Raw genomic sequence first — 22143 nt, 5'->3', positions numbered from 1 at the left:
AAGAGAAAAATAAGAGGGAGAGAGAAAGAGAGAGAGAGGAAAAAGAGACAGGAGAGAAAAAGAGAGGAAGAAAGAGAGTGAGGGAGAGAGAAAGAGAGGGGGAAAGGGAAGAGAGAAAGAGAGAAGAGAGAGGGGAAGGAGAGAGAGAAAAGAGAGAGAGAAAGGAGAGAAGGGGAAAGAGAGAGGAGAGAGAATAGAAAAAGAGAGAGAGAAAGGGAGAAAGAGGGAGAGAGAAAGAGAGAGAGAGAGAAGAGAGGCGGTGAGAAGAATGAGAGCAGATTTCGGAGGGGCCACAGGTCCAATTACAGGTAATCCTCAAATTACAAGTAATCCTCGAGTTCATTTAGTGATCATGTTTGTTTGCTATGGAACATGTTCTCAACCCCCGTCGGATCTTCGTCACTGTGTGAGTCAACTTGTAAAATTGGCTGGGGGATTTTGAAAGTCAGCAGATCTGCTGGGGAGGATTCCAGTTTTCTTCGCTTCAAAAAACCAAGTTTTCCGAAGCTTATTTCATTTAGTTCTCAGGAAGAAGAAAGACACCACCCGTCCTCGACTTATGACCCCAAAATCAAGGCTCATGTTTTGGGTTGTTAAGCGAGATGCTCGTTAAGTGAGCTTTGGCCATGCTGAGTTGGCTGTGGTGAGTTGGCCTTGGAGAGTTGGCCGTAATGAGTCGGCCGTGGTGAGCTGGCCCTAATGCGTGGCCGTGGTGAGTTGGCTGTAATGAGTTGGCCATAATGCGTGGCCGTGGCAAGTTGGCCGTGATGAGTTGAGTTGGCTGTAATGAGTTGGCCGTGGTGAGTTGGTCATGGTGAGTTGAATTGGCCATAATGTGTTGGCCCTGGCGAGTTGGTCATAATGTGTGGCTGTCGCAAGTTGACCGTGGTGAGTTGAGTTGGCTGTAATGAGTTGGCCGTGAGTTGGCTGTGACAAGTTGGCTGTAATGAATTTGCCGTGGTGAATTGGCCGTGGTGAGTTGGCTGTGGTGAGTTGGCCATGGTGAATTGGCCGTGGTGAGTTGGCTGTGGTAAGTTGGCCACAGTACGTTGGCTGTGGCAAGTTGTGTCATTCCTACTTGTGGTATCCTGCAGTGACATGACCTTGTTTTAAGATATCTTTGCCCCAAATGGGCGTTTTCGGTTTTCAGCAAAAGTGCCCCATTGCTTTGCTTAATAACTGTGGTGTTTATTAACAACCATCACATAAAAGGTTGACAAATCAGGTTAGTCACATGGGTGACCCGCTTTACAACCATACTGGGCAGCAGGCTCCATTATGGTCGTTAAGTCGAGGATGACTTGAGAAGGTCCAAGAACCCCGGTGAAAAGGCAGAGGAGGTGGGAATTGGTGGCAAGGGACAACTTAATTTTCCCAACCCATGAAGTCCACCTCCAGGAGCTTCCCTGCTCCAAACTGACAGCTGCCAATCACCACCTCACCTGTCATTCTGGTAGACTTCCATGCAACTGTTCAACTCTTCCAGTTCCTCCTTTAGTAGCTGCAAGTTGGAGTTGACGTAGCTGAGTTCCAAAGCAACCGTCTCTTTGACTTTGTGGTTACTCGTGGCCCTGAGACCACAATGAAGAAAAGAGGGGGGGAAAAATTACTTAAGTCTCTCCAGTTAGTCCTCGACTTACAACAGTTCATTTAGTGACTGTTCAGAGTTACAACGGCGCTGAAAAAAAAGGGACTTATGACCGGTTTTTCGGTTACGACCTTTCCAGTACCCCCGTGATCATGTGATCAAAATTCAGAGGCTTGGCAGCTGTTCCATGCTTGTGACATGCAAAGTCAAAAGATTCACTTAACAACCGGGTTACGAATCAAACAGCCGCACTGATTCGCTTAACAACCGTCGCAAGAAAGGTCGTAAAAGAGGGTGAAGCCCGCTTAATGAATTTCTCACTTAGCAATGTAATTTTGGGGGCTCAATTGTGGTCGTAAGTAGGGGGCTACTTGTAATAAAAAAAAAAGGATATTATTATTATTCTATGATTCATTAAACATGAAACTCAAGTCCTTAATTTGTAAATTATTTTCCATAGGTTTTCCCAATCTTCCAAATTTATGCTATATCCAAAGTTTTTTGGCCCAGGTTATCATTTTGAATTTTGACCATGGGGATGATACAATGGTCATAAGTGTGAAAAACAGTCATAAGTCACGTTTCCCTCCCAGTGCCGTTATAACTTCGAACCTTCTAAACAAATGGATGTAAGTTAAGAATTAGCTGCAATGCAACAACAAAAACGGACAGAAATTGCATTGGTTGGGAATTTAGCACAATGGCCACCAATCTTGAAAAAGCCTTCAGTGAAGATATTTATATAAATGGGATTTTTTTTGTACATAAGCCTAAGATTGAAAAACTAGGCTTGTCAGATGTCGCATCTTTTCAATCAGTCAAACTATGAAGTGGAGAGTTGGTCCCTGGACAGAAAGCCAGCGGAAGAGACCTCCGAGCATTTGAAATGTGGATTTATAGGCGGCTGTTATGGATGAGATGGGTTGACAAAATCAGAAACTAGGAGGGGAGAAGTCTGGAAAAGTCAAGGGGAATAATCAAAAACCATTAAAAAGTGGAAGTTGGAGTATTTTGGACATGCGATGTGACACCTGGAAAAATATGGCACCTTTCGCTTTAATCCTTCAGGGAAAAATTGAAGGCAAACGAGGTCCAGGCAGAAGAACATCCCGGCTTCCAAATCTAAGGGACTATTTTGGAGAAAACTCAACAGCACTTTTTCGTCTGGCTGTTTGATCAAAATAGGATGGTCAACATGATCGCCAATGTCCAATGACAGATGGCGGGGGGAGATGAAGGAGAAGGAAGAGGAGGAGGAGGAGGAGGAGGAGGAGGAGGAGGAGGAAAAGAAGGAGAAGGAAGAGAAGGAGGAGGAGGAAGAGGAGAGGGAAATGGAGAGGAAGAAGAGAAGCAGAAGAAGGAGGAGGAGGAAGAGGAGGAAAAAGAAGAAGAAGAAGAGGAGGAGGAGGAGGAGGAGGAGGAGGAGGAGGAGGAAAGAAGGAAAAGACTAAGGAGACGAAGGAGGAGGAGGAGGAGGAAGAGAAGGAGGAGGAGGAAGAGGAGAGGGAAATGGAGAGGAAGAAGAAGCAGAAGAAGAAGGAAGAGGAGGAGGAAAGAAGAAGAAGAAGAAGAAGAAGAAGAAGAAGAAGAAGAAGAAGAAGAAGAAGAAGAAGAAGAAGAAGAAGAAGAAGAAGAAGAAGAAGAAGAAGAAGAAGAAGAAGAAGAAGAAGAAGAAGAAGAAGAAGAAGAAGAAGAAGAAGATTTTTTTGTACATTGACCTATCCAGAAAGGATGTTTTGAATGTTTTCAACCAACATCTCCCTTCTTTGGACTATGTGGGTGTGTAGGCAGTTGTGTGCATTGTGTAGCTCTGTAAATGTTTTCCTTTCCTCCCTTTCTAAGTTTCTGAACATTAAGCAGCCACAAAATGCTGAACGTCAGGCAGAAAAGAGACTGCGGAGGTCACCAGCTGACCCTTGAATAACAACTCTGCATACCAACTGTCCCGGGGTTTTTCACTCTTCAAGCAAGCGAGACCATCGCTCTTGACGGTTTTCTGGGGACTCGTCTCAAAGAAGGAACCATTCTGATGAACCAGCGTTATTCACCCTCGCAAATGGGATTCTAATTTAGCCCACACAAACCTTCCTGTTTACATAGTTTTACAACGTGACATACAAAAAGCATACAAAAGCAACTACCGTCTTTCCCCGAAAATAAGACCCTGTCATATATATATATATGTATGTATGTATGTATGTATGTATGTATGTATGTATGTATGTATATTGCCACCAAAAAAGGCACCGGGTCTTATTTTGGGGGGATGTCATCCAATGAACTAACCTCACTTGTGCACGTCACCCCCAGCCTCCTTTTCACTGTCAGAGACCTTTGGGGACTTCTTCTTCTGCGGCTTTCAAGGCTTTCCTGGAGGCCTCTGCAGCTCTGGATCGATCCTAAGCTTTGTTATCAGCTCCACAGGTCTTCAGGAAAGCCTTGCCAGCCTTGCCGGTGGCAGAAGAAATGGGCTGGCAAGGCAGGTGTTGGGGTGTGCGAGGCCTGACTACAACTGTCCACAGGTAAGTAGTAGGGCAGCTCCACACACACCACATCCCCACCCTATCTTAATTTTTACCCGTCTACTTTGGAGTGGGTGGGATCTTCATTAGGGCTTATCTTGTGGGTAGGGCTTATATTGGGCGCATGTGTAAAAATTCAAGCTAGGACTTACTTTCAGGGTAAGTTGTATTTTTGGGAAAACAGGGTATTAGGGGAATTAGGAAAGGAAAAAAGGAAGTGGATAAAAGGGAAGTAGGGTAAAGCAAGGGGGAAAAAAAATGAATAAAAAGGCATTGACGCAAACCTGAACAGATTCTCGGCCCCGGTTCTCATCCTCATCTCTTTGTTGATCTGCTGGTTGATTCTTGCACGGCGGTGTTGCAACTTGGTACGTTGCGTCTGGGCCAAGGAGTCACAACCCTGCCCAAAAAGAAATGAAGCGTAACAACAACAACTCCAAATAACAGGTAATCGGAGTTGGACTTTGTAATCTAGTCCAACCTCCCGCCCAAGCAGGAGGCCCTACACCATTTCTGACAGATGGGAGTCCAGTCTATTCTTGAAAGTCTCCACGGATGAAGCTCCCACAACTTCCGAGGGCAACTTCTGTTCCATGGGTTGATTGTTCTCACAGTCAGAAAATTTCTCCTTATTTCCAGGTTGAATCTCTCCTTGTTCAGTTTCCATCCCTTATTCCTTGTCTGGCCTTCAAAGGGGCTTTAGAAAATAGCTTGACCCCTTCCTCCTCTCTGTGGCAGCCCCTCAAATATTGGAAGATGCTCTCCTGTCTCCCCTGGTCCTTCTCTTCCCTGGACCAGCCAGGCCCAGTTCCTATAAGCGTTCTTTGAACGTTTTAGTCTCCAGTCCCCCAATCATCCTGGTTGTTCTTCTCTGCACTCTTTCTAGAGTCTCAATTATCTTTTTTGAGACTACAATAAAAATAACAACAACGTCCCTGAAAGACATTGAAGGAAAGGTAGGGACAAAGCTAACACAGAGATGTCCCAGAGGTGCTTTATTTTTTCAAGAGGCAACCGGACTTTCTGGGTTTTTTTGCTTGGAAGACGTTTCGCTTCTCATCCAAGAAGCTTCTTCAGCTCTGACTGGATGATGGGGAAGGTGGAAGGATTGACACTCCTTGCAATTTGAGATGCAGACAACATACTTACCCCCAATAGCCTGTGACAGTGAAGGGACACAGGGCAGAAACACACAGCTCCACAACACAGTCCTTTCAGCCGTTCCAAGAAGGCTCCGCACCCATTTGCACCACTCAGGTGATCCCGAGGACACAGATAAACCTCCAAGTGGCCTCAATGACCCTCTAAAAGGATGCAAATGACCAGCTGTCTGCAAGGAGTATAAATCCTTCCCCACCATCCTGTCAGAGCTGAAGAAGCTTTTCTGGGATGAGAAGCAAAACGTGAAGTGAAAATCCAGTAGCCTCTTGAAAAAAAAAGTACCTTTGGAACAAGGAGAAGAACACATGAAGGACAAAACTATTTCTGTATTGGATATGTTTCTTTGGGTTTCCTTTAATCATCCCCAGTAAAAAAGCTTCAGGATTAAATTCAGTATCATACCCTGTAATTTGTCTTATCCATTTTTTCCAATATTTTTTAACTTTGGGGTATTGCCACCACATGTGATAGTATGTTCCATCTGTGAGCTTACATTTCCAGCATTGTGGTTTCATATTCGGGTATATTTTGAGCAATCTCACCAGTGTCAAATGCCACCTATAAAACATCTTGATTAAATTTTCTTTATATGCTGCTGATAGTGTTAATTTGCAGTTCTTGGTCCAAATTTTCTCCCAATCTTCGAACTGTGACCTACATTTTGTGACCAAGCAATCATTGGGCCCTTAACTACTTCTTCCTCCATTTCTACTTGGAGTAAATAATTATATGTTCTAGTAAAAAAAATTTTCTTCTTTACCAGTTAAAATTTGGTCTAACAGAAGGGTTCCCTTTCTATTCCAAATTCTTCCATATCTTTTTTATGCCTAGTTTTCATCTGCATATATGGCCATCAATCTACAATTATACCTTGTTCTTTTAATTTTTCCTTTGCTTTTAAATTCCCCTGATTATCTAATAATTCCTTATATCTAATCTTCTTTTAGAACAAAATTATTTCTAAGTACCTTGTAGTCCTTGACTTATAAGCAGTCGTTTAGTGACTATCAAGGGACTGATGGCCATTTTTCACACTTACAACCACTGCAGAATCCTTACGGTCATCCTTACGGTGATCAAAATTTGGAACTTGGCAACTGACTCCTATTTACGACGGTCGCAGTTTCCCGGGGTCACGTGATCCCCTTTTGCGACCTTCTGACAAGCAAAGGAAGCCAAATTCACTTAACAACCGGGTTACTAATCTATCAGCTGCAGCGATTCACTTAACAACCAGGGGCCAGAAAGGTCGTAAAATGGGGCAAAATTCACTTAATGATGGCTCGCTTAGCAACAGAGATTCTGGGCTCCACTGGAGTCATAAGCTGAGGCCTCTCTGTAAAATGGGCATCCAGGGAAAAAGTTTTAAATTCTTCCAAAGTATTGGATAAAGGAAAGTGAGGAACGGCACAGATTTATTGTTCAACTAGCTCAATCCCCGTGCTTTGCTACGAAACTACGTGGTTGGGGGGAAAATAAGGGGAGAAAAATTCTGCCTCTGCCTACCAGCACCCATCGGTATTCATCTGGCTAGCATCCTGCCAGTGTGCAAGAGAGTGGAGGGCTGCTTGGAAACTGAAAGAGTACTTGCTGTGTGAGCAAGAAGGAGACAGCAAGGAGCCTGGGCGTGGCTTAGCTCAACTGTTCTGGACTAAAGCTGGTTACTGCTCCGAAACCGAAACTCCTCTACTTGTGTTTTGCATTTGGAAGAGATTTCCTTTCAGGTGGGGAGGGGGAGTAGAACTCCTTAGCATCAGAGCATGTTAATAATATAGGAAATACTCTAAATGATCTGAGGGTCATTTCCAAAAATCCTTTCTCAGTGAGCACCTAGAAGCCAAGAGAAACATACGTGCCCAATTTCAAGTTTGTAGGCTTTATGGTTCTGGAGATTTTGCGATGATGCATCAGTGGCATTTCGCTCTCTCTCTCTTCCTCTACCTCTCACCTCTCTATATATACCCCTTTCTCTCTATCTATGAAGATAGAAGAAGATAATCCCACTGAAGTTTAGTTTTTTTTTCAAAATTTTCCTGGAGCACACTCATCTTCAGGGTGGGGATGTGTGTGTGTGTGGAAGCAGTGTTATTGTAAGGACCAACAATTCCTGTAAATGATGAAATGGAACTTTTTAAAGTTTTCCTGACGTGGGAAAAGGGCCCCTTCGAGAGCGAGGGTTGAGTCAGCGAGGAAGGACACCCCAGGCTGACCTTCAGATAAAGCCCTCCTCCCACAGGGACAAAGAACAAACCCCCAGCCTTAGCAACCAAGAGTTACAAGTATGTCAGAATTTCTTCAGGCCGGGGCCTGTCTCCCTCCTCTCCATTTTCTTTCGGCAAAGCTGGCTACAAAAAGGAAGAGGACGTTCCATTCGGAAGTTCAGTTAAAAGGAGAATATTTGTAGCTCAGGGTGGAAATTAGGGGTCCTAGGTGCTTTCTGAACTTGATAAGTTTTCTTGGAGACGTTTCATGACCCAACTAGGTAACATCATTAGAGATCCTTCCTCCCTCCCTCTCCTTTCTTTCTTCTCATTCTCCTTCCTTCCTCCCTCCTCCCCTCCCCCCTCTCCTTCTTCTCATTCTCCTTCCTTCCTCTCCCCCTCCCTTCTTCTTATTTTCCTTCCTTCCTCCCTTTCTCTCCCCCTCTTTCCTTATTCTCATTCTCCTCCCTCCCTCCCTCTCCCCTTCTCTTTCCTCCTTCCTTCCTTCCTTCTTTCTCCTTGGTGCTCTGTCAGTTTGGCTGTTTTCTTGCAGATGTTAACATCATCAGTGGTAGAAGGTGTTGGAAGCTACAATTCTCTTCTAGTCAAGGAGGACTATTAAAAGAGCTGGAGCCAGCTTACTTTTCACAACAAAGGAAGGAGAAAATTTACAGGCATGGGATACAGAGAAAAAACCCTACAAACTAGCTAAGATCCTTTCCCATAGAAATCAAATAGATGGCAAGTTATAAAAACTTGTGAAAAGCAAACCAAAAGGAAACTCGGGATATTGCAACCTAATGCAACCAGCAGCTACAAAGTGAACAAACAGCTACTATAAAACAATTACTCCTACCAAGATCCCAGATCCCAATATCAAGAAACAGGAACTCCACAAATCAAAGACTTCAAGGGTTCACACTTACAAAATCAAAGGATCTGAAGGGTATAAAAAAAGGGTTTCTCTACTCACAAGATTAGATTAATCCTAGGAATACTGTAAGATTTCTCACCTGTCTTCCTATTAATAAACTGATTCTGACTTTCAAGGCAGCTGACCAAATCATTTTGCATTTCTCCCAGCTGGGAAATTTGAATCCACAAAAGGAAAGAACTTTGCCTATTCCTTAAAGGGCAAGGTTTCTTTTTTCCTTTCCTCAAGGGGAGGGAGGTTGTGAAGAGGAGGAGGAGGAGGAGGAGGAGGAGGAGGAGAAGAAGAAGAAGAAGAAGAAGAAGAAGAAGAAGAAGAAGAAGAAGAAGAAGAAGAAGAAGAAGCAGCAGCAGCAGCGGCGGTCTGTGAGGTGCTTCCAGCTCTCTGAGCTTGGCTGTTTTCTTGCAGATGTTTCATTACCCCACTAGGTAACATCAGCAGTGCTAGAAGAGAGGAGGAGGAAGGAGGAGGAGGAGGAGGAGGACTTGCAGCTCTCTCGCCTTGATTGTTTTCTTGCAGACATTTCTTTACCAAACTAGATAACATCAGCAGTGCAACAAGCAGAAATACTTAAGATAGCAACTTCTTTATTTAGTTAATGTGATTTCGAGGCTGCCTCAGTGGTTCAGAATTGTCAGCTGTGTTCCAATGGATAGGACCAAACCTATCTAATCCAGTGGCCCCCAACCTTTTTTGTGCCATGGCCCGGTATCGGCATCACAAAATGATCCACGGCCTGGTACCGGCATCAGCACGCATGACAAGGCAAGGTGAGCCGAGCGATCCGGCCAGCCAGCCGTCCTCCACTTCTCCCTGACACCTTCAACTCCTCCTTTGTACCTTTGTCGATGGGCTTCGCTTCGGGAGGGCTACGGGATGGTCGCTCGGCTCGCCTTGCCTTGGGTGCTGAAAGAATCCTCGCGCCTGAGTTTCGTTTGAAGCCCCCCCCTTCGATGAAACTAAGGCGCGTGGGTTCCTTCAGGACCCAAACGCCGCTTTCCAACCAGAAAAGCTCACCCGGAAGCACTTTCTCGTCAAACAAGATGGCGGCCCGGTAGGAAATGTTCCATGGACCGGTACCGGTCCGCGGCCCGGTGGTTGGGGACCCCTGATCTAATCCATACGTACTCACAGTGGCCAACCAAGGAGGACCAGCAGTAGATGCTCTACGGAGTTGGTCCTGCTGCCTTCAAAAGTTAAGAAGTGCTGATCCATAGGACTTCCATGAATTGGACCAATCTTGCTTTGAAGCCAGCCTAAGATGATAACCATCACCACATCTTGTGGCAAACTTTTAGTTCACCTTCAAACCACTTCGGACAATGTCTCCTCAGCCCCACCATTCTCCACGTCAAAGGGAAAACATCTCTTGAAGACACCTTAAGTCTTCCTTCCAAACATGCCAACCTCTCCTTCTTCCAAGTTGGTGACCTTCTGATGCTGGCACTTCAATGCTCGCTACCAAAGTCCAGCTGTGTAGAGATTTAGGAGGTCAGTGCCCATCACGTCAAATTTGCAGATGACACCAAGCGGGCAGGAACAGCCAACACGCCAGAAGATAGGCTTAAGATACGGAAGGATCTGGACAGACTTGAACATTGGGCGCTATCTAACAAAATTTAATTCAAGGGTGAAAAAAGGAAGGTTCTTTCAACTCATAAAACATTCCTATGCCTGTTTTAATAGTTGACATTTATAAAAAAGGGTGGCGGGGAGGGAGGGAAATTTGGAAGGGCAGTGCAGAAGTTTGGAAGCGAAAGTACATTCCAACTCTTATCTTTAAAATATTGTAATCAAAACACCAGAGCTTTTGCCTGCGGAATATATATATAATTGGAGAATGTGAATGATGACACCCAGCCTGTGAATGTGCTCAATGGGAGAATCTGATTTATGGGACACCCAGGGGGAAGAGGGGGAAACAGGGTCACAGGGGACTGTAAATGTTGTAGGCCAGAGTTGGCTTCATACAGGGCAGTGCCAGGACGTTGGCTTAAATGAGTCTTTTGAAGTTTCTCGGAGATTGGCTTGAGAATCATGATTTAATCAGAGCGATTGCTGGAATCCTGACAGGTTCTACATTTAGGCAAGAAAAAAACAAATGCACAGGTACAGTATATATGGTATATATTGCTCAATAGTAGTAACTGTGAGGGATCTTGGAATCCTAGTGGAGAACCATTTAAATAGGAGCCAGCCGTGTGCAGCAGCTGTCAAAAAAGCCAACACAGTTCTAGGCTGCATCAACAGAGGGATAGAATCAAGATCATGCGAAGTGTTAATTCCACTGTATAAGGGCCTTAGTAAGGCCACACCTGGAATCCTGCATCCACTTTTGGTCACCACAATTTAAAAAAAGATGTTGAGACTCTAGAAAAAGTACAGAGAAGAGCAACAAAGAGTATTAGGGGACTGGAGGCTAAAACATATGAAGAATGGTTTCAGGAACTGGGTATGTCTAGTCTAATGAAAAGGACTAGGAGAGACAGGACAGCAGTCTTCCAATATCTCAAGGGCTGCCCCGAAGAAGAGGGAGTCAAGCTATTCTCCACAGCACCTGAGGGCAGGACAAGAAGCAATGGGTGGAAACTAATCAAGGAGAGAAGCAACCTAGAAATAAGGAAGAATTTCCTGACAGTGAGAACAATTAATCACTGGAACAACTTGCCTCCAGAAGTTATGAATGCTCCAACACTTGAAATTTTTAAAAAGAGGTTGGATAACCATTTGTCTGGTCTAGGGTTTCCTGCCTAAGCAGGGAGTTGGACTAGAAGACCTCCAAGGTCCCTTTCCAACTCTGTTATTCTATATATCACATGTGTAGGACACCAGATTGGATTAAGGCCATCCAAATTCTTTCTACACAGCTGGTTGGGTGTGGCCGTGTGTTTAGTTATGCAAAAGAGAGACGTTCTCTGCTGACAGAGAACAAACTGGAGTTGTTATCGCCTTTGGTTGCACAAATTTAAGGCGTTATTTTTGTTGGCTGCCCTTACTGATTTTGCACGTAACGAAGAGCATGATCAGTCTACCGCAATTCCCAGGAACAAGCTGGAAAGTAAAACACAAAACATAGGTTCCCAATCACGCAGTTCCCAATCTGGGGAAGCAGCGTTTTGCAAAATGAAGGGAAGCAGGATGGAAAAGTTAAGCCAAAGCAATTAAGAGCAGGAGAGAAGACGGAAGAAAACAAGAATCAGTGAACAGAAAAGAATTATTGGTAGCTCCGTGTATGTATGTGTGTGCGTGTGTGTTTAACTATGAGGTCCTTGGCGCTCTCTGAGTTTGGTGGTTTTCTTGCAGATGTTTCATTACCTAACTAAGTAATATCAGTGCTAGAAGGAAGGGGCGTTTGTGAGGAGGAGGAGGAGGAGGAGGAGGAGGAGGAGGAGAAGAAGGAGAAGAAGAAGAAGAAGAAGAAGATAGACTGTCTACTATTGACCTACCTCACCCCTTTCTTAAGAGGTCTGTAGGGGCGTGCATAAGTGCACCAATGTGCCTACCGTCCCTGTCCTATTGTTTCTTTTATTTTTCTTATATGTATCCATGCATTCATAAGTATGTTTTTACTTATACCTATTATCTTGTAAGCAATTGACAAATAAATAAATAAAAATAAATAGAAGAAGGAGAAGGGGAAGGAGAAGGAGAAGGAAGCGGAGAAGGAGGAGGGGGAGGGGAAGGAGAAGGAGGAGGAGAAGGAGGAGGGGGAGGGGGAGGAGGAGGAGGAGGAGGAGGAGGAGGAGGAGAAGAAGAAGACGAAGACGAAGAAGAAGAAGAAGAAGAAGAAGAAGAAGAAGAAGAAGAAGAAGAAGAAGAAGAAGAAGAAGAAGCAGCAGAAGCAGAAGAAGAAGAAGATTTTTTTGTACATTGACCTATCCAGAAAGGATGTTTTGAATGTTTTCAACCAACATCTCCCTTCTTTGGACTATGTGGGTGTGTAGGCAGTTGTGTGCATTGTGTACCTCTGTAAATGTTTTCCTTTCCTCCCTTTCTAAGTTTCTGAACATTAAGCAGCCACAAAATGCTGAACGTCAGGCAGAAAAGAGACTGCGGAGGTCACCAGCTGACCCTTGAATAACAACTTTGCATACCAACTGTCATACTTTGTCCAACTGTCCCGGGGTTTTTCACTCTTCAAGCAACAACAACTATGGGGTCCTTGATGCTCTCTGAGCTTGATGGTTTTCTTGTAGACATTTCATTACCGAACTAGGTAACAACATCAGAATAACAAAATAACAGAGTTGGAAGGATGTCTTCTACTTCAGAGGTGAGTGGTTTGTAACTGGGCCGTGTGTGGGAGCGACAGATACAGGTGCACTGATCGCGGAGATGGAATTGTGCGTCCCATTTCCGCGAGCCACTTTAAGATGGATGGACCAACTCCCAGAATTCCTTAGCTAGCTATTGAAGTTGAAGTCCGTCCATCTTAAAGGGGCCAAGCTTGAAAAACATTGGTCTATTTTTTTAGCATGCAGGGCGGGGAATTCTGGGAGTTGAAGTCCACTCATCTTAAATGGGCCAAGCTCCAAAAACATTGGTCTTTTCTTTCAGCTTCCAGTTTGGGAATTCTGGGAATTTAAGTCCCATGCAACCAATTCAGAGACCCATGAAAGGGGATTACAGGTAGTCCTCGATTTACAAAACTTCACTTAGTGGCCATTCAACGTTACAACGGCACTGAAAAAAAAGTAATTTATGACTGTTTTTTTTCCACTCTTAAGGGCCACTGCAGCATCTCCACAGTCACGTGATCAAAACGCGGGCCCTTAACAGCGAGAAAGGTCGTAAAATGGGGCCGAGCGCACTTAACAACCGTCTCGCAAAGGAAGCTTTTGGGCTCAGTTGCGGTCGTTAAGTTGAGGACTACCTGTATTTTGGGGAGAGAAAGAAAAATATAAAAGGGGAACATCCCAGGGAGCAAGCAGGCCCGGCTGGAAGCAGATGGACGAAGGCCTCCTGACCAGGCCCTTTCATTCGGCCAGAGAGATAACGGCCCAGCCAGGGCCTGGTCGCCATGGCAACCTTCAACCCCTCGACAATGCGTGCCTGGGGATTGAGGGGGTGTGTGTGAGTGGGTGGGCTGCTTTGCTTCCCCTTCCCTCTTTTAAAAACTTCTGAGATTTGGAGGGGCCGCCACATCAAGTTTTGGAAAAAGAGGGAGAACCCCCATCTCTACTCATGGGTCAAATGGACAACGAGGGGCTCCCATAAGTCAAAAAGAGGAGGAAAACAATCTGTGAGAAATAAACCAGACCTGGCAATGAATTTTTGCAACCATTGTGTCTTCCTTTCCTTTCCTTTCTTTTCCTTTCCTTTCCCCTTTCCCTTTTTTCTTTCCCTTTCTGTTTCCTTTCCCCTTTTCTTTTTTCCCTTTCTTCTGTTTCCTTTCTTTTCCCCTTTCGTTTCCTCCCCTTCTCCTTTCTCTCCTCCTTCCCCTCCCTCCCTTTCTCCCATTCCTTCCCCTTCCTTTTTTCTTTCTCTCCTTTCTTCTCCATTTCCTTATTTCCTTTCCCCTTCTTCCCTCCTTCCTATTTCCATAGAATAATAAGAGCTGGAAGGGATCTTAGAGGTCATCTAGTCCAACCCCCTGCTTAAGCAGGACAGTCTATCTCCCTCCCTCTTCTTTCTCTTCTTCCTCCCCTTCCTTTTTCTCCTTCTTTTCTTTCTCTTTCTGTTCTCCACTTCCTTCTTTCCTTCCTCCTTCCTATTTCTTTCCCGTCCTTCTCTCCTTCCTCCCTTTTCTTTCTTTTCCTTCCTTCCCCTTCCTTTTTCTCCTACTTTTGTTTCTCTTTCTTCTCCATTTCCTTCTTTTTCTTCCTCCTCCTTCACCCCGCTTCCTTCCTATTTCTCTCTCTTCTGGCTCCATTTCCTTTCTTTCTTCCCTCCTTCCTATTTCTCCCTCCTTTCTCTCCTTCCTTCTCCATTTTCTTCCTCCCTCCCTCATTTCCTCCTTCTTTTTCTCCTTCCTTCACCTCCATTTTCTTCCTCCCTTCCAACATCAATTTTGCAGGATTATTCACCTGTTATTTTATTTGATTAGGTTTCGTTTAAACACCTGCCCACCGCCCCCCTGCCCTTAGCAAGCACACTGAAAAAACAAACAAGGAAACCCATCCATAATGAATCACAACACAATCGCTGTACTCTGCAAAAGATCTTAAGCCAAAAGTTTGCCCAAGTTTCCCCTTTATTACCCAAAACTTCTTTTCAGAAACTCAGAAGTTTCCCAACATATGAGAAACACTTCCAAGTCATCTCTTCCCCCAGGGGGGGTTAAATTATTTTCAAGAGTAACTCTGATCTCCTTCATCTGCTACCTTCCAAAATGTGTTAAGACTACAGGTAGTCAGTCCTCATTTTATGGCAGTAATTGAGTCTGCCCATTTACGGTCACTAATCATGACGGTCATAAAACAGCTCGCCATGTGATAGGACCAATTCTTAACCCCTTTTTTCTGCATCGGTTGCAGAAATTAAGCAAACACCCAGGTTTCTAAGTGAACTCACTGTTCGCTATATATATATTTTTTTTGCTGAAAACCAGAATGCATTTTTGGCAAAAAAAAACAAACAAACCTCAACCCATTGGAAATTATCATTATGTGATTGTGGGACTCTGCAAACTGCTATAAATATAGGGGATAGGTGTGGCCATCGGAATCAATTTTAAGTACATCTAGTCCTTGACTTACAGCAGTTTAGTTTGTTTAGCTCAAAGTTACACCAGAAGAAATTACAGTAGAAAAAAAGTGACTGATGGTAGTTTTTTCACACTTATGACTGTTGTTTGTAGAATCCCCGTCGTCAGGAAATCAAAATTTAAATGCTACGTGGTAACTGACTCAAATTTACAACAGCAGTAGTGTCCCAGGGACGGGTGATCCATTTTTGTGACCATTTGATTAACAAAGTTAATGGGAAAAGCCAGATTCGCTTAACAATCGCGTTCTTAACTTAACAAGGGTAGTGATTCATTGAATGACTGGGTCAGGGAAGGTCGTAAAATGGAGCAAAGCTCACTTAGCAACTGTCTTGCTTAACAACCAAAAATCTGGAGCTTAATTGTGGTTGGAAGTCGAGGACTACCTATACCTATGGGGGGAGGGGGCATCATAAATTACTAAGCAGCCGTCGTAAATCGAGGATTATCTGTACTATGCAGCCACAGTAAAGTCAAATAGAATATTTTTTTCTGGATTCCCAAAGCCAATAATTCATCACCCTGTTGAACATCCTCATGCATTTTGCAAATCACAAATTTCCTGTTGCCTTTTTTGGCCTCCGGTAGGAAAAGATTAAACTTTCATTTTTCTTTTTGCTTGTTCAAGTCAACAAGGAAAATAATTTAAAGAAATAATAATTCTAGCATAAACCAGTTGGGAGAAGCGGCAGCAGCTGTTAAATGATTTAGACTAGGTGAAACCAGGCTCAATAGCAGGAACTGGGAGAAGGATCTTGGAGTCTTAGTGGACAACCAGCTAAATAGGAGCCAGCCGTGTGCAGCAACAGCCAAAAAAGCTAATGCAATCCTAAATTGCATTAACAGAGGGATACAATCGAGATCAAAGGAGGTACTAATAACACTCTGTAAAGCCTTAGTAAGGTCACACCTAGAGTACTACATCCAGTTTTGGTCACCACATTATAAAAAAGAGATTGAGACTCTAGAAAAAGTAGAGAAGAGCAACCAGCATGATTAGGGGACTGGAGACTAAAACATACGACGGACGGTTGCAGGAACTGGGCCTGGCTAGTCTAGGGAAGAGAAGGACCAGGGGAGACAGGAGAGCATCTTCCAATATTTGAGGGGCTGCCACAGAGAGGAGGAAGGGGGTCAAATTATTTTCCAAGGCACCCGAAGGCCAGACAAGGAATAATGGATGGAAACTGAAAAAGAAGAGATTCAACCTGGAAATAAGGAGAATTTTTCTGACAGTGAGAACCATCAACCCATGGAACAGAAGTTGCCTTCAGAAATTGTGGGAGCTTCATCACTGGAAGCTTTCAAGAAGAGACTGAATGGCCATCTGTCAGGAATGGTGTAAGGTCTCCTGCTGGGGAAGGGGGTTGGACTAGATGACCTACAAGGTCCCTTCCCACACTGTCAATCTGTTAATTTGGAACAATTCTGAAAAGTAACATTTCTCCCCATTCCAGGCTGTTTTAAATAAAATTTTAAGCAAGTGGTGTTTCCTATATTACAGGCTGTCCTCGGCTTACAACAGTTCACTTAGTTACAACGGCAGTGAAAAAAGGGACTTAGGACCGTTTTTCACAGTTAATTACCGTTTGCAGAATCCCTATGATCACATGATTTAACTGACTCGTATTTATGACGGTCGCATTGTCCCCAGTGTCACTGGTGTCCTTTTGCGACCTTTGGACAAGCAAAGTCCATGGAAGGGGAGGACAGATTCACTTAACGACTGTTTCAACGAAATGTACCCACTGCAGGGATTCACTTTAACGATGCTGTCAAGGTCATAAAATGAGGCAAAACTCATTTAACACACGTTTCGCTTAGCAACATAAATTTTGGGCTCAGTTGTGGTCGTAAATTGAGGACCTGTATTCTGACATGGAAATTTTCTTGCATTTATACACTTAAGTCATAATTATAGAGGTGACTTAAATGGCCAACGTCATTTGTGACAATCAAGGCAAGAAAGTTCCAGATCAGGATAGCATATTAGATAATCCTCGACTTACGACAATTGAGCCCAAGATTACCGTTGCTAAGCGAGACAGGTGTTCAGTGAGGCCTGCCCCCTTTTATGACCTTTTTTGCCACCGTTGTTAAGTGAATCACTGCAGGCGATAAGTTTACGTGACCATGGGGAATGCTGCAACGGTAAGTGTGAAAAACGGTCATAAGTCACATTTTTCAGCGTGGTTGTCATTTGGTCACTAAAGGAACCATTGTAAATTGAGGACTACTGTTATTTAATACATGACATATTTAAATGTTTTTAAAAACATTTTTAGCAGAAGCAAAAATTATTATTATTATTTATTGAATTTATATTGCTGCCTTGCACAGAAGCTAAAAAATATTGGACTAAAACACACACATGGCTGGAAAAAATGATTAAACAACACATAAATTTGAAGCCTGAAATATTTTTACTAGGAATGGTACCAGAAGGTTATAGCAAAGAAAAGGCTTATTTAATTATACATGTGTTAACAGCGGCTAGAAATTGTATTTGCCCCAAACTGGAAGAATGATAAGATACCGATAGATCGAAAAATAATTGAAAAAATATTTGAATGTGCAGAAATGAATAGACTGACACTAGAAATTAAAGAAAAAGAAGAAACTGAATATTATATGATATGGGATTTGCTTTATCAGTGGATAGAAAATAGAACAAATTAAAAGGGATTAGATGTATTCATAGCGCAATAAGCGAAACTAATGTCATAGACATAGTGGACTTTATTTATATTATATATATGGGAATGTGATTATTGTTATGTTGTTAAATTTGACAAGAAGAATATTATTAATAATGGTTAAGTAATTGGGATATGTACCTAAATGACACAATGGAATGGATTGGAATGGATTTTTTGTGTATAAAAATAAAAAAAATGTTACAAAAAAAAAAGAACGTATATTGCTGTCTATATGGCGACTCGAGGCGGCTTATAGAATGTAAAACCATGATTAAAACAAACAAAAAAATAAAAATAAAAACGAACAAAAAGAATCAAATTAATAAAGTACAATAGAACAAAATCTGGAAATAATAATAATAATAAATCACCACCACCCCAACTTTCACCCCTTTTTATATATATATCAAAATACCCTTTTTTACAGCTATTGGGTTGCAATTTTACACAATTTTGCAGCCATTGGATTGCACGTACAAGCCGCTGCGAAAAATCACCTTATCCTTTCCAAAAGACACTTCAGGGGTTATCGATGTATCCCACACCCCCAGCACGAATTTAGCACATACACACACACAAGGTTTCAAGCTCTTTGCTGACTTAAATTTATTTTTAAAAAGAAGTGCAAAATGTACTTTGGCAAGTCTTGCAGATCAGAAATCAGGAAGTGACTTAAATGGAATACATTCTCCCGCCATTTGTTCCAACCATGTCTTGATGAACCTCCAATACTTTTTTTGCAGCATTGCTGGTCCACCACAGGTGAAAAAAAATGTGCCTGATACATCTTTGCACTTCCAACAATTTGGAGAAAATCTTTTTCGAACGTTTTGGAAAAGCTTTGCTGGTGGAAGATGCCACCTGTAAAACATCTTATAAAAGGTTTTCTTTGCAGGCCACGGCCAATGTTATTTTCTTATTGAGGGTCCAAAGCTTTTGCCATTTAGCCAATTCAATATTGTAACCAAAATTAACTGAAATGATAACCAAACATAAGTAGCTATGATGATTAGAATAAGTGAACAATTGTTTATTAATTAGAATAATTCATAAACAATGTATTAAACAAGAGGATTGTAAATGGAGAAGTAAAAGTTATGTATGTGCAACAGCAGTTGTAATGCCAGAAGGGATGAACTGTGTTGTATTCTTATAATTAAAATAAAAAATAAATAAATAGAAAAGAAAAGAAAAAGAAATCAAGAACTGACTGGCTCTCGGGTTTTTCGATACTCAACAGGCGAGGAGAGTCGATTACAAAAGCTGTTTACAAGACAATCTCGACAACAAGGTGTGATTAAGCAACGGGTTTAAAGGTAGCGCATGAGGGAACAGGATGTCTCAAGAGAGGATGCCTCCACCTCGGTGGCCATTTCAGGTCTTCCTTGGACCAAAGCAGGCTCCAGAAAATTTGCCCAGCGTGGGAAAGTCTCGTTGCTCATCAAGAAACTGCATCCGGAGATCATTCCCAAACCACCATCACTGGATAGCTGTAGAAGTCCAGCGGGAGCCCTTTCCGGGTTAATTATTTTCTTGCAGGCATTTCATTATCCAAACTAGACGGGTAACCAGAGGCTGAGGATGTTCCCCTAGTTTGGGTCACGGAACTTCTGCAAGGAAACCACCCAGCTCAGAGAGCACCAAGGACCCCACAGTCCTCCTCCTGTAACCTCCACCTTCCTCCTCCTTCTCCTCTCACAAACCCCACTCCCTTCTAGCACTGATGATGCTACCTAGTTGGGTCATGAAATGTCTGCAAGGAAACCACCAAGCTCAGAGAGCACTAAGGACCCCACAATCCTTCTCTTCCTCCTCTTCTCTATTCCATAAACATCTCTTCCTTCTAGCACTGATGAAGTTACCTGGTTAGGTCATGAGACGTCTGCAAGAAAACCACCAAGCTCAGAGAGCACCAAGGACCCTTAAGTTCTCCTCCTCCTCCTCCTCCTCCTCACAAATCCCCTCCGTTCTAGCACTGATTATGCTACCTAGTTGGGTCATGAAACATCTGCAAGAAAACCACCAAGCTCAGAGAACACCCAGGAACACCCTCAATACAACCTCGAGCTAAAGATATTCTCTTTGATTGGAACCCATTTTCTAAACCCTCATCTAGTTGTTGGAAGCCGACCAGAGACTGTGGAGCCCTGGGTGGGATTTCAGTCCTAGGGAGGATGACTCATTTTGGGGATAAAGGGAAGAAGAACCTCAGACAAGATGTGCTTTAGCGGGCGAGGGTCACTCGTCTTCCTCGGGAGACCATTTCCGCTCCCCCCACCCTCCTGGTCTTCTCCATTTCAAGGAGGTAGTTTCAAGACATATTTGGGTGCCTGCAGACCAGGCAGCCTTGTGGGGGAAAAAAAGAACTCTGGAAAGTCCGCTTCTCACCCCCACCGCTCCCCCAGGACTGAAGATGGTTGGGAATTTGGAAAGCGACGAGGAAGGGCTGGCTGGTCGATCTACTTAGCCTTCCCCCAACCTGGTGCCCAGCCCTGGCCAGAGCTCCCATTAGGTGCCTTCCCAGAGTCCCATGCAAGGAAAAGTTTTGGTTGGGTTGGGTTGGGTTTAGTTTAGTGTCATTGCACCCCGTACAGCGAAATTAAATACCATCTTCAGTGCACATCATGACCATAAAAATGAACACAAACACACATCCTTCACCCTCCACACATTGAACTGAAAACCTCTGACATCCCACCAACACCGGACTATACAGTAGAATTCAATAGCGTTACTGCACTGGGATAGAAGCTGTTTTTCAGCCTATTTGCCCTTGTTTGTATTGTCCTGTATCGGCTGCCAGATGGTAACAGTTGAAAAAAAAAAGGGTGCCCAGGATGAGATGGATCTTTGAGGATGTTTTGAACTTTCTTAAGGCAGCGGGAGCTCTAAAGCTCTTCCAAAGAGGGGAGAGGGCAACCAGTGATCCTCTGGGCAATGACATTAACCCTCTGGAGTGCTGTCCTATCTGCTCCTGTGCAATTGGCAAACCATACAGAGTAAGTTAAGATACTCTCTATGGTGCAGCGGTAGAAGGTCACCAGCAGTTTTTCCATTCGGTTGTTGTTTTCCTGAGAAGCCTCAGGTAGTATAATCTCTGCTGGGCCCTTTTGACCAGGGCTGCAATGTGAGCACCCCAGGTCAGGTCCTCTTTTAGGGTAACACCCAGAAACTTAAAACTGGCCACTTGCTCCACTTGGTCTCCGTTGATAAGCAAGGGCTGGAGGTCTGAGCTGTTCCTTCTATATAGTCCGCTATAAGCTCCTTGCTCTTATATTGGTGTTGAGGACCGAGTTATTGTCTCCACACCACGAATGCAACCGGTCCACCTCATCTCGGTAGGCAGACTCACCTCCCCACGCCACGAGTCCCACCAAAGTAGAGCCGTGAGCAGGGAGAAACCTAAAAAGGTCCCCACCCACCCACCTCCACCCCTTGCCCCCTCCCTTTCAGCCTCACCTTCTGCAGGTTGCAGCTCTTGGAAAGATGCCTGGGGAAGAAGGGAGGCTGGCCGGCGGGGTCCCCATCAGCCTCCCCTCCTGGGGGGCTCTCTTCTTCTTCTTCTGGGGTCATCTCGGCTTGCACGAAGAGGGCATCTGTCCGGGGCAATTCGCAGCACCACTACCAGCAGCAGCCCCTCCCCCCAATGGAAAGGGGGAGCGCAGCTTTCCCTGACTGGGAGGGGGGAGGGGGACCCTTCCTCTGCAAGGGAGCCCTAAAAGCCCCCTCTTTCTGGCAACTTCAGGACTGGGGGTTTCTTAAAATCCCTCCAGCGGGGGGGATTGCTCCCTGATAAATGCCAATTTTGCTGGAGAGGATTTTTGGGGTGGGTTTTTTGTTGTTGTTGCAAAATCTGGAGGTCTGCCAATTTCGGGGAGGGCTTTGCAAAGCGGGGGGCTTGCAAAAAAAAACAAAGGGAGGGAGGGCCTCCTGCAACCCGGAGCCCCCACGTCTCTTGCGCTCGATCCAGAGCCGCCCCTTCTTCCCGGCGCCCCGAAGAAGCTTCGGCTCGCGGACAGCCTCTTTTCTCTCTCCAGCCTTCGCAAAGGGCGCAGGCAGGGGCCGGGCTTGTCTAATGGCGGAGCCCCTCGGTCTGGAAAGGGCGGCTCTTCTGGCCAATCGGGAGAAGGGAAGGGCGGGTCCTCGGTCTTCGGGCCCCGCCTCGGAGCTGCCTTTTTCCCCAGGGGAGGGAAGGCGGAGCCCCGGAGGGTTCGATCTCCCGGGGCAACCCCGGGGATTAGAACGCGGTGACGTCACCGGGGGAGCAAAAGGGCAGGCGGCTCGCACTCCCGCGCTCGCTTTAAGCTTCGGTGAGAGGCTGAGGGGGCAACGGAA

At 44.4% G+C, this 22143-nt stretch overlaps 1 protein-coding gene across 1 annotated transcript in view; it reads right to left on the bottom strand.

Annotated features, from left to right (window-relative positions):
• Positions 1 to 21935, bottom strand: part of RHPN1 (rhophilin Rho GTPase binding protein 1) — a 50023-nt gene extending 28088 nt beyond the window's left edge. Inside the window, exons 1-3 of the mRNA XM_087931819.1 lie at positions 21268 to 21935; positions 4395 to 4510; positions 1443 to 1571 (exon numbers count right to left, since the gene is read on the bottom strand). Of these exons, the coding sequence (XP_087787945.1) occupies positions 1443 to 1571; positions 4395 to 4510; positions 21268 to 21381 (359 nt within the window). The 5' untranslated portion in view covers positions 21382 to 21935. The remainder of the gene's footprint in view (positions 1 to 1442; positions 1572 to 4394; positions 4511 to 21267) is intronic.
• Between the last annotated feature and the right edge of the window lie 208 nt (positions 21936 to 22143).

This window comes from Pseudonaja textilis, chromosome 3 (genome assembly GCF_049901715.1).
Source record: "Pseudonaja textilis isolate UNSWEBS1 chromosome 3, rPseTex1.2, whole genome shotgun sequence".
Lineage (NCBI taxonomy): Eukaryota > Metazoa > Chordata > Lepidosauria > Squamata > Elapidae > Pseudonaja > Pseudonaja textilis.
This window is presented reverse-complemented; position numbering and strand designations above follow the sequence as displayed.